The sequence below is a fragment of the Passer montanus genome, unplaced genomic scaffold (assembly GCF_014805655.1).
Source record: "Passer montanus isolate IOZ18808 unplaced genomic scaffold, ASM1480565v1 scaffold12, whole genome shotgun sequence".
NCBI classification, from domain to species: Eukaryota; Metazoa; Chordata; class Aves; order Passeriformes; family Passeridae; genus Passer; species Passer montanus.
Genome location: NW_024358722.1, coordinates 11,905,862 through 11,918,442, shown reverse-complemented (window position 1 = coordinate 11,918,442; position 12,581 = coordinate 11,905,862). Strand labels below are relative to the sequence as shown.

Below are 12,581 nucleotides of genomic sequence, written 5' to 3'. Positions count from 1 at the left end.
CAGATTCCTGGGGTAAAGTGCACAGCCAGGATATAAACCAGGTAGGCAAAAGAAGCGCTTGATGTTCAGAGACTCTTGGGGATTCGAGTGAGGGTGTCTCTCTTCTCTGTCTGATTTGCTCCACATCTCCTCAGCCCCCCATTTTTTTTTCCAGTCAAATATGAGTTTTTCTATCTTAAAAACCCAACCTCCATGCTACCTATCACATGCCGTTTTCGTGCTACCCTGTGAAAGGGCAGGCTGTCTTTTTCCCCCAAATCCTCAGTTTTCCAAGTTGTGTTGATGTACATGGTCACTGCAGGGCTCTTATGCCTTGGAAGGCATTCAGGGTTAAATTCTCTCCCGTGCTGTAAGCCTGACTCTGCTACCTTCCCATGTCTTACCCGGGCACATACACCTTGGTGGCTCAGAGATACCTGCTCTGTCTGCTGATGGCTAGCCCCTACCAAAAGAGAATTCCAGAGCAGGATGTGTTGCTGTGCCCCTGCCTGATGTTGACCTCCTCTGTAGGCTCTAGTGAGGCTGTCAGCACTCCAGTTGACTCTTCTTCTGTACTCCAAATGTTCAGATTAGTCTTTCTGCTAGGTCACAGATAAGTAAGGGTGTTACTGGATTTCAGGGCTACTTCTTCAGGGCATTGAAAGGCCTGACATGATTTATCATTCTGTTAAAGAGAGAATAGTAGTCTGCATAAGCTATTCAATCTGTATCAGGCTAAAAGAATTAAAACGCTGAATTACATTTTCAGTGATAATGTATGGTGATAGCCTTTGTCCAAGAAGGAGAGCTAATTGAATATATTAGAGTCTGAATTATTTCAAAAAGCTGCTGTTAGAGCGAGACTTACACTGTATATAAAGGGAGGCATGTTCCAGAGGCAGGGATCAGTAACTCGCCTCTTCTCCCCCCATTCAGCACACTTGTATCGATGTGAGGCAGAAAGTCAGATGAGATTACAAAGGGTATTTGTTCAAGTAGCTAAGTGGTTGCTCTGTAGTCTATTTCATATTAGGGATGGAATTAGAATTGGAAAAGATGGAGAGGTATTAAATGCCAGTAACACTTAATATTATTTGGGTGTTTTGCTTTTTTGAGATAAGTAAAAAGCTTCTGGAACTGGCTGTTGCTTTGAATCAGAAGCATAGGGAAGCAGATTGTTGTCTATTTGGGTTAATTTTTCTATTTGCTGCCACAGAAATTACAGTTTCTTTAGGTTACTTATGTGTTATCTTTATTCTTGTTCTTCTTCTCGAAGTAAAAGGAAAATAGAGTTTGTTTTCTGTGGTTTTTTTTTTCTTTTTTTTTTTTCTGAGTGTGCATGTATGCATGTGAGGCAAGCACGGACATAGTTTTACAAATGAAAAATCTGCCTTCCCATCTCTTCCCATACCTTGTGCTCTAATACATGAATTGTTGCTGTTTCTCCCCCAGCCCTAACCAAGCTCACAGATGTCTGTCTGAAATAAGCTTCAGGGGTCTAGAGATCTGTTTTCTTCAGTGCTAAAAACCACAGCAGTATCCAGAGGGCTTAGATATTGATTTTGACCTGTGCACATAACGCTATCTCATCTCTTGGTTGCTAAATATGGCCATCTGTAGGAAAGGTCATGTTCTCAGACCTAATTAAGAAAATCAGAGGAGACAAATGACGGAAATGTGTAGTCCTAATGATGACCTGACAGGGCTGCCAGGTTGCTGCAGATAGGCAGAGCCAGACTGTGGCATGGCTGGCTTCAAATAAAGTGTCAAGAAAAAAGGCAGTGCTTTCTGTGGCTCTCGCCTCACAGTAGTGATAAATTTGGTTCATTGCCTCCCTTTTTGGAATAAATAATTTATTTTTTTGTCTGTTTCATTCTCTTTCTTTTAATGGTTAGCTTTTAGTCTCCTGCATCTCCCATTAATTGAGATGAAGCCTGAATTTTAGCAGTTCCATATGAGAGAAAAGTGCTGGAAAACTTAGGAAAGATTTGTGCCAATACTGAATATTTCTTTTTTTAAAAATAGGTAGTAAGTAGGAAGTAAATTATCCTGCCTTTGAGCCTGGAAAAAAGTCTTAATGCTTGGGTTAAGTGCATTTTCTTTTTGTACATGTAGAAAGTGAATAATGGTTAAAAAGTGAATACTGTCATGTAGATTGAATATATTACTAAAGTACTTGTGTTACTGCAGCTGTAGGAGGTGGGGTGAATGCAGCATTTTAGTTATTTTCTGCAGTTATTCATGCTGCATCTTGTTTGGAGTGGAAAATGAAGTATTTCTCACGTTTTTGGGGGGGCAGGTGGGGTGACGTCAGTTACTTTTTATGGCTGTTCTTTAAACAATTTGTATTTTAATTTTTTTTCTAGGTGGACTTTTATTACTCAATGAATTGAGCTGAATTTAATTTTGCATGGCAAATGAACAGCAGCAACTGCTTTTATCTGTACAACATCTATCACTGTGTGTCCACTGTTATTGTTCTTGGACCACAAAGACACAAGTAAAAATAATTTCTCTGCTTACAGCCCTTGTATTTTCACAGTGTGTTTTTCTGGATGTGGAAATAGCAGCACAAATTTTATGTTGTCTTATTGAGAGGTAGAGCCAAAATATGGGTATCCTGGATCCTGTGTTTGGAAAGAAGGCTACTTACATGGCTGAGGCATCAGTGTGAGACAAGGGGTGCACTCACAGTAGTTTAGATCTTGCAGAAAGCAAAGGAAATTCAGAAGAAAACTTGTGTAAATATGCACAGTATATAGTGAGGAAGTCTAATTAATAACAAATTATACATGGAAGTTTACTTTTGGCAGTATTTAATGGACAAACTTATGAAGCATTTTCTGTGAACATTAAATATGGGCACTGCTTTCCTCTGGGTCTGAGGCTGGTCTGTTTTTTCTGGTTTTGGGGTACAGTTCTCCCCTGCAAAGAATGTGTAGAAGGAGAGGGAGGGGAAGTGGTTGTGTTTATTATTTTAAGAGCTTTTGAATTCAAGTCTGCTCAGTCAGTGGCTATGGAATTATTTCTTCAGTGTCTCAGTGCCTTGAGCTTACCCTTTGGTTTGGAGAGGACTGGCTACACTTTCTTCCTTTTTTTATGCAGCAGCCATCACTGGCAATGAAAGTAAACCTGCCAAACCATGAAATATTTATCAATATCAATGCACAGGTATCAGCAGTAGAATTTTTTAGTCTCATCCAGTCACTTCAAAACATTTGAAATATAAGTGTGTGTGAAATTCAGTATTTTCTGACATACCGGACCAAGTGCTGCATATTGAAGTGAGCACTGCACCCAAGTTCTCTTTGTAGAAAAATATAGTAAAATTTTATATTATGTACTATGTGTCTATTCTGGCCATATAACAATTTTTTAAAAAATTATTTTTGCATGGCCTCAAGGGATGTTTTCTGTTGGATAGAGTACCAGCAGTTGCAACTGTGTCAGGGTAAATCAGACCCAGTAGAACTCCATGGAATATTATTTAGCCTTGTCCTTTCCCTGGCTGCCACATGGACATTCCTTATGGTGACCCTTTAGAGTAGAGCATCTGAGGGTGCCTGCCTGGGACAGGCAATGCCATTTCTAGCTCTTCATGAACCAAAGTTTTTTCTATTTCCTTTGGGCACAAGGATCTCTGGGTGTCTCTCATCTGCTTCTCAAAACTGGCAGGAGCAGCAGACCAAGAGGGTGGGACACACATCAAGAGAAGTAAATTGAGTTCAGGCGCCTTTGCGTGACATCGTGGAGCCATCTGTCTATGATAAAAGCATAAAAATAATCTGCAGTGATAAGAGCATTAAAATGGACAATAATCTAAAAGTACAGTTCTATTTTGGAAAGTGGTAATCTAAAATTGTCAATTTTTCAATCCAGCAGATCTATTCCAGTGAGCGTTAAAATATAACTTGCTAAATCTAGTGCCAAAAAGTACTGATTTACTGTCTGATTTTTCCCCCTACTTTATCATCTGTGAAACAGTCTATTAAGTTTCTGTTGTTTGGAACCATTTAAAATTCTTTCACTTAGAAATTTGTAGGAGTTATATGCATAATCATTTCCCTGTGCAGTTCTTGCTCTTGATATTGATCCAGTTAGGATAGACAAATCCTTTCCTTTGAGGAAATCAAAGAGAGAACACTGTTAACACTGAAATAAAAATAATTTTTTTTTTTTAACCGAGCTTTTTCTGAACTTTTAGAATCTCATTGGCAATGCGGTCAGGTGAGTATTGGGAGTAATTTGAATATTAGTGTATCCTTCCAGGGCAACCAAATCAAGTATATATTTTCTGTAAATATTCAAGTTCTTCTTGTACAAAAAGCCTGATTCTCTGTATCTCTGGTCAGAATTTGGTAGAGTCAGTTTCTCCCAAGTGATGCAGTTCAATACCATTTAAATTTTTTAAATAAAATTTCTTTTAGTGAATTCCACAAGGGAAATTAGGAGAAGAGAATGCTTGAAAAAAGTGTTTTGCCTTAGACTTTTAAAATCTGATTTCACATATTTCAGTTGGCACTCCCATTTTTTATATCCAATTTCTTGAGCTCCTCTTCTGTGATTCTTTCCTTTCCCCAAGTATTTCTAATCTTTGACTCTTTTTAATTTTTCATTAAGAATTAACCAAATTCTAATCTATTAAGTCCTTCTTAAACCATTACTATTTTTTGGCTTTGGTAGAACTCTTACTGACAAACAGCATTTTTTTTCTTTTTTTTTTGTTAATCACAAAAGGATATGTTTAATTTGAAGAACAGGTTTTGCACAAAAATAAAGTCATTTTCTCGGATATTGGGGTGGAGATTTTGAAGCAGTGTGTGATTAAAAGGCTTGGTTTTAAGACTGAAGCTAAAAGAGCACCATTGCTGGAGACCTGTCAAAATGTAAAAAATTAGTGTTTCACTGCTAAGGTTTCTTAAGAGAAAAGGGAGAAATGGGCATGAGTCCTGAGGGAAAAGGACATAAAGCTGTGTTATAATGTCAGAATATTTAAAATGCAGAGACCAAATTTGCTTGTCAATCCAGGACTTGCATATCTAATTCTAAAATGTTGTTATAATTTTTTTCAATTTCCACTTTGCTATTCCCCTCCATACTGGGTGTTCAGAAATACCTGCTTTCCCTGCCCTGGAAATTAAGGTATTTTGTGTCATATTCTCAGAATTGGCACTGGGGCTTTGCTTCAGTGTTTACAAAACAAAGCTGGGTATGGAATGAATGGGAAATGCAAATTTAACTTACTTTGTGTAGCAATTTTTGTATCAGTGATTTGAAAAGTTTGGCTTAGCTATTCATTAAAAGAACAGTTCACTTGCTCTCTTCTAGATTTCTGGAAATATCTCTGATTTAAAGGAAGGCTGCTTTTTATTTTTTTTTTTTTTAATCTCTCTCTCTTTTTACTCCCCACGCCCTGGTTGCATTAGATCTTGTCCAGATACTTAATAGAAATTGCTCGTGTGTTCCCAGGTAACAAATTACATCTGTCTCTGAAAATGAGTCAATGTAATCATGACAAATTCATGAAATAAAGGGAAAATGTATTGCTGCAGTCTTGGGGAACATGAGTCAATATACTTTATGTAATTATTTAATAAAACATCTTTTCTAGTGCATTGAAACAGCCTAAGATACTGAGGCAGTTGTATTTATGTAGGAATAAACAAACTTCCAGTAAAAGCTGGTGACCAGAAGTATGCAATTATGCATTTCCAGAAATACTCATTAAACCAGTCTGCTTAAATTTTAATCAGACTTCTATGTATGAAACAGTCTTGGTAAGAGGAAGTAGAAAAAAAAGGAAGGATTTTTATTATAGGCTATTTAGATCTTCTCATGCTCCAAATGGGTTTGAATTTTTTTATTTGACTTCTTGTGCAAATCTGTATAAAAGTTAACAATACAAAATCCTGCATGCTGGCTTAATTCTGTTTTGTGGGAGCCATATTATTTTCAGCACAGAAATACTGCATTGATATCAAAGCTGTCATAAAAAGGATATAATTTGGGGATTAGTGAGATGTTTGAAATATTTAAGCTTTGTGTAGTTCATATGAGAAATGTCAGAGGACTGATTATCAGTGCATGAATTTTTATCAAAGCTGTCATAAAAAGGATATAATTTGGGGATTAGTGAGATGTTTGAATATTTAAGCTTTGTGTAGTTCATATAAGAAATGTCAGAGGACCGATTATCAGTGCATGAATTTGTATAGGAAAGTGAAGTCATAGGAAATGCATTGTAGGAAATAGGAAAACCACAAATTGCCAGCTATTGCCAGTATCTTTTGGCCTTCTTTATCTTTCTGACATTACATCTGACATGTTGCATAAGAGTTCACAGCTGGATATGCAAGAGATAGCCTGTCATTTGAAGTTTTTACAAAGGTATTTGTAAACCTATTCAAATAATCTGAAAAGGGAGTTCAGAGAGCAAAATGGTAGTGGATGAAGGCAAAGGTGCATGTGTTCATCCTGGGAAAGGGTCACTAAGCTTTTTGCGTTTCGCAGTTTCTCTGTTATCTGGTGACTCTGTTTATTTTGTGGATCACCTTGTTTCTTTGGAAGTTGCAGCTATGAATACTGTTGCTGTCACATGAAATCCTAATGGCCATGGTTCTTTATCCTTCCAGGGCATCAGTAGCCTCTTCAGTTCCCTCAAAGTGGTGCGGCTGCTCCGGCTGGGTCGCGTGGCTCGGAAGCTGGACCACTACATTGAGTACGGCGCGGCCGTGCTGGTGCTGCTGGTGTGCGTGTTCGGGCTGGCGGCGCACTGGCTGGCCTGCATCTGGTACAGCATCGGCGACTACGAGGTCATCGACGAGGACACCAACACCATCCGCACCGAGAGCTGGCTCTACCAGCTCGGGGAGTCCATCGGAACTCCCTACCGCTTCAACACCTCCGGCTTCGGCAAGTGGGAAGGCGGGCCCAGCAAAGATTCCGTCTACATCTCCTCGCTGTATTTCACAATGACCAGCCTCACCAGTGTGGGATTTGGGAACATCGCTCCCACGACAGACGGGGAGAAGATCTTCGCCGTGGCTATGATGATGATTGGCTGTAAGTACTAGAGATTCTCTCTTTCTCGTGCACAGCACCGAATAGCTGCGTGTCATGAATGCTGATTTCATAAGAACATCTGGAACCCTAGTAAGTGTGGTGCAGCTAAAATTATTTTTGGTGGCAGTATAAGTATTACACACTTCCTTACCGGTTAGGTTTAAATCACAAATAGAGGATTGTTGTGACTAGCAAAAATTCAGTCATTTTGGAAAAAATATTCTGTCCGTATCCTCTCAATATGCTCTTGTAATAAGCCATGAAATGCTTAAAGCCTGAACTGTTAAGAATTAATGCACCTTTTGCCTCCATTTTAGTATGTGGCAAACTCTTTTCATGTCTGAGAGCTGTATACATTTGATAAGTGGGTCAGGGTGTGGGTGGAGGTCTGGGAGCATCATCTTCTAAGGGAGAGAAAACTGGGACTCTTTAGGAGCCACAAACTCTGGTGTGAGCTGAGCACACAGGCATATCCTGAAGCAAGGGGGGTGATGCTGTGCTTGGGCACCTCTGGCTCAGACATCCTTGTTAGAATGGGTACATGTTGCCAAGCTGTCCAGCTTTTGGCCATATTGTCATTTCAATGCAGGATCTGCATTCAAAGTGCCTTGAGAGCTACTTGGAGTTAAGAACCATATGGTGGCTGCTGTTAAACTAGGTCGTGGTTTTCTAGATCAGGGTGGAGTTTGAACCAAAATAAGGAAAAAAAATAAAATCTGCTTTATCCATGGGAAAACTTATCATTGTATGGAGAAACACAGAAGCTTCTGTATGGTAACATTGCATCCGGAGTAGGAGAAAGTCAATCCTTGCTAAGCAGAAAATGAAAACCAAATACATAATGAAACTCAATTAGCAGCACAGTGCCTGTTGTAGAAATGTGAACCTTTGATTCCGATGTGTCCTTTTACAGGACACTGAGGTCACACACTGAGATTACCTGTGCAGTATTAAGTCTGATGAAGGTTAGTGAAAAAAACTATCAAGACAAGCATTGTTGATCACACAGGGATTGGGATATTTTAGCTATAAAAATTGTTAATTTTGTTTTTCTAGCTTTTTCCTCTGCCAAGAGTCCCATCATCCTAGTAAAACACCCTGTAGGAGAAGGAACATTTTTATAAAACATGGATCAAATTTTGCAGTTTTCTCATGAGAAGGTGCATTAGAAAAGGTAGTGGTGTAGCACAAAGCAGGCTTCCAAACATGTTTCCTGATGAAGGCGCCAGTTTGATAGGAAATATCCTGATCTTTGGCTTATTGTTGTGACCATGATACTAGCTAGAACAAGAACACCTAGTATTAATCAGGATTATTGTTTAGTACTATGAATAATAATTAAGCATAGCTTCAAAAAGTCATGAATGTACATGGGGTTATTTTGGACTTGTACCTGTTCCAAGCTCTTCATGTGACAATGTGGCAGAAAGAAACTGAATTTATGTATAAAAAATGCTGATTTTGATGAGCAGAAAGAGAAAGATAACCATTCTTTATGTGTATTTTATTCTCTGCTCATTTGAATAGCAATAAGTGCTGTGTCAAAAGACTAGTGGCTTAAACAATACTGAGGCCAGCTAAGCTTACAGTCACAGTTTCATTAGTAAGATCACCTTTGAAATTTTTACCTTATTTTTATTTCTCAAAGAAACTGACCTTTCTGGAAATGGTGATGGAGAAGGTGAACATGTATGAAAATGTCTTCAAGCCCCACCATTTTTTCATGGGCTGGATGTGGGGCTGCCCTGCAGAAAGTCAGGGTGCAGTGCATGGCAGGGACTTGCCCTCCCACTGAAGGGTGTCAAAGAAGCTGCAGCTCTGTGGGTCCTCAGTCAGTTCAGAGTCACAGCACTGCCTTTGCACCCTCCCTCTGATTATGGGTATTGATGCTCTTGGCTTCAGTTTGCTCCATGAGCTGTGCCTCCATGGTTTGGTAGGGGCACTCAAGAGTTGCTTCCCTGGAGTGCAGATGTTGGCATCTCATCTATCAGAGGGAAAGGAAGAGTTTACTTTTAAAAGTGTGAGTCCTTCCTGCTCAGAATTATTTTTAATCCAATGGATTTGATCGTGCAAAGTTCTTGTACCTCTGGGAAAGGCTGGTCATGGTGTGTAGATTGCCAGGAGGTGTGGTGGTTTTGCAAGGCTTTCAGGTCCTTGTTTCTAGCAACTTGGTTTCTAGTTTTGTTTTGGTTTAGGGGCTCAGTATCTTGAATGGTTTCTGAAGAAGAAAGGTGTGAATAGCAGTGATACTTTTTTCTTTGATCTTGGATTGTTGTCTGTTGAGCCTCTGTTTCTGAAGAGGACTTGCTGTGTAAACAAGTGTTTTTAAGACTTGCATTGCTGTCTTTTCCACTGGCAAAAAAAAATTGACTGAAATGTTTGTGCTACAGTCAGCACAGGCCTGTGGTGACATCCAAATGGGGTGTTTGTGCCAGAAAGATTAGAGGTATTTAAAAGCATAAGCAGTTCATAACTAGTGTCCTTCCACATGTCTTTAGTAAGCTTATGCCCGGAGAGATGGAGTTAACACTGTAATTCCATCTTCCATAAGACAAAATGTGGTTTGCCCTGCTGCTCAGCCATGGATATGTCCCCTTGTGCTCACTGCTTACTCCCTCTGTAAAGCTGATCCTGTGGCAGAATTTCATTTGTGTTGCATTAACTCTGTAGACACACTGACCGCTAGTTATTAGTACTTTGCTGTGATATCAGATAGCTGTTTAAAAAAAAATAGGTAGGACCACTTCCATTTTCTCTTTTATTCAAGCTTTCATTATGGTAAATAATAAATCCAGGTAACTTTTAATTAAAAATTTAGAAATACTTTATTGAAGCTGTCCTGGACCAGTGGGAATTTTGGCTGAGTTGAGTGCAAATGTTGACCCAGTAAAACATTTAATGTATGTTGCTTGTAGGAGGAGTGGGTACATCACATTAACTGTGCACAGATACTGGTAAGGCGTGGTTGAGGTGAATAAGCTGTGTGTGGGTATTGAGCCTGTGGGGCTGACTTTGTTGGTTGGGTTTACACTTGGGTTTACAGAGTTTAAGAAAGCATGGCTTTGTCTCAGGAGCCCTGGTCTCTGCTTCAGAGCCTCCTTCTGCAGGGAGGTGTTCTTGTGCTCTCAAATGCAATGATGCACATGCTGTCCTGCTGACCTCGGCTGCAGTTTTCAGAGAGAAAACATGTCTTGCTGTTGGTTATTTTGATATGGAAAGGTGAAGCCCCTAATTAGATTTGTGGAGGGGGCCTGTGGCATACTCCTAACTCCAGGGATGTTTTGTCACTTTGTCAGCTCCACAGGAGGGGGTAGGTGAAAATTGCTCTTGATTCTTAACCTCAAATAAATGCACATCTGTTTGGGAAGTTCAAGTTATTTTAAAATAGAGATGAAATACCCAGTGACTGCTTTTAACAATTTCTGTTCTGTGGGAGCTTGTGTTTCTTATTACTGTGTAGCAGCTTTTCCTGAGCATATGTTGAATTGCAGTTTTGCAAAGCAAAATAGCTTCACATCTCTGAACTGACCTGCATGGTTTTGCCTCACTTTCTTTGTTGAGTGTATGTGTGTGTATATAGAGGGAGAAGGATGAGTTACTAGGGGAAGTAAAAGCAATTAATTCCTCAGCTTCATTCTAAATGAAAAACATATTTGCTTATCCCTTTCCACAGATGGCCCTTAAATTGCTAATTAATAGGGAAGATGTCTACAGACAGATCTTTCTGTGAGGCTGACATTACATAAAACCAGGCTTAAAACCACTGTCTGGGTCTGCAGAAAGACATATATTTTCCATTTTTAATACTTGAGAAAAAAAAGCTGTTTAAATTTTTAGTTTCTTCCCTGTGGAGACATATGCCTTGAAATTACAGTCTTTATATATTTTTCCCAGTGATTCTGTCAGGTTGGGTTGGATATTGTTTATTTTTTCTAAGCACTAGCAAAAATCAGAGGACTTTCATTTGCAGTTTTTGTATCTGGGCACTGTGTCAGCAATCTTCTTGCTATGCAGGTGGAGTAGGGATGAGCAGTTCTAAAAATGCTTGGCATTCTTGACTTTTGACATAAAATAATACTGATGGATGCTTGCCTATTTGGATTTTGAGCAATGGAACAAAATCCATCATTCTGGGAGCCTTTTGTTGATGTTTTTGGTTGCATTAAAAGATCCCAAGTTTTTGGTGCCTGTTTATGCTAAATTCTCCTTTGTTAGCTAGGAACTTACTGGAACTACAGGGCTGGACTCATCCAAAATATGAAGGAAAAGGCACATGTTTGAATGCTAAATGAAATAATAAATTCCCCTGTGAAACACTATACTTAGAACAGACAGTGAGAGGGATTATGGAAAAAGACAAAAGTAGGAGTTAAAAGGTCAGATTCATGAACATGCATGCTTGCATACTGTGATGAATTGTCAGCCACTGAGTTCATTAGTCAAAACAGTCCAGAAACCCAAGCCATTCTTCTTCTGCATGATGTGGTGTGCACCACAAGCATCATGCAGTCCTGCAGCACTTCAGCTGTTGTCTCTGATTAAGGTAGACACAGATCCCAGGAGAATGGAGTAGCTGTCTCAGCTTTGATCAGCTTTGTCTAGTTTCTTGCTCATTAGACAAAAAACCCACCAAAACCAAACCAAACAAAAACACCCAAACAATCCAGAAATGAGAATAATAGTCAGTAAATGTGAAAATATGGGCAGTTTTGTTTACAGCACTCTTGCTGAAAGGAACAACAGCGTGACCATCCTTGAGAGCTTTAAGAAAATCTTGGTGACAGGTATCATGATGCACAGGTCAGTGTTACTCCATCACAGTCTCACAGAGCATTGGTGACCTCCAGCAGGGTAAGAAGTGTTTAGTGGCTCTTGTGAACAAGGATAGTTAGGAGCTGATAAAAACTAGACTATTGTTATCAAAACACCTGGACAAGATAAAGAGACATTGCATCATCATATTTGATGACCTTCTTGAGGCATGATTTCCCCCTCATAAAGCAAGTCATCAATTGAAAAGCAAATGGATGTGGTCATTTACTAAACATGTGTCTAATGACAAGAGAAACACATTTACCCCTAGAACCCCTTCTAGGTGGTGGGGGAATGTGTTGGAATAATTTTTGGTGGAAGTTGGTGGCCTGAAACTAAGGGCCAGCCATGTGCCAAGTGTTAGTTAGGTTTGCTGAGGGTATCATTAATGGCTGCAGCACAAAGGCCTAAGAGATTTTAAACCCAAAGAAACTTTCTCTGTGTTCATGGGTATTGCCAGTGCAGTGTTTTGGGCTTGGGGACATGCTGGGAAAGGAAAAAGAAACCTTGTCTTGCAAAAACTGTCTCTTGAATTTCTGGTCTTTGTCAGATCCCTGGCAAGATGACTAAAATCCCTCAGATGTCACATACCTCTTGCAAGCTCCTGAAGCTGCAGATGGCACGCTTTCTATAGGACTGATAGTTTTGCATTAATTTTCATTGTCATCTATCTTAGCCGACAGCAACACTACTCTAGCCAGTAATTCCTAATTTAAAGGCCTGGATTC

General features: G+C 39.4%; 1 protein-coding gene across 3 annotated transcripts in view; it reads left to right on the top strand.

The window, feature by feature from the left end:
• KCNH1 (potassium voltage-gated channel subfamily H member 1) overlaps positions 1-12,581 on the top strand; it is a 177,073-nt gene that overhangs the window by 43,744 nt on the left and 120,748 nt on the right. For all 3 annotated transcript variants that reach the window (XR_005626413.1, XM_039698046.1, XM_039698047.1), the window contains exon 7: positions 6,612-7,041. Coding sequence is in view for 2 of the 3 variants with exons in the window: in XM_039698046.1 (XP_039553980.1) it covers positions 6,612-7,041 (430 nt within the window). In the remaining variant the exon portion in view is untranslated. The remainder of the gene's footprint in view (positions 1-6,611; positions 7,042-12,581) is intronic.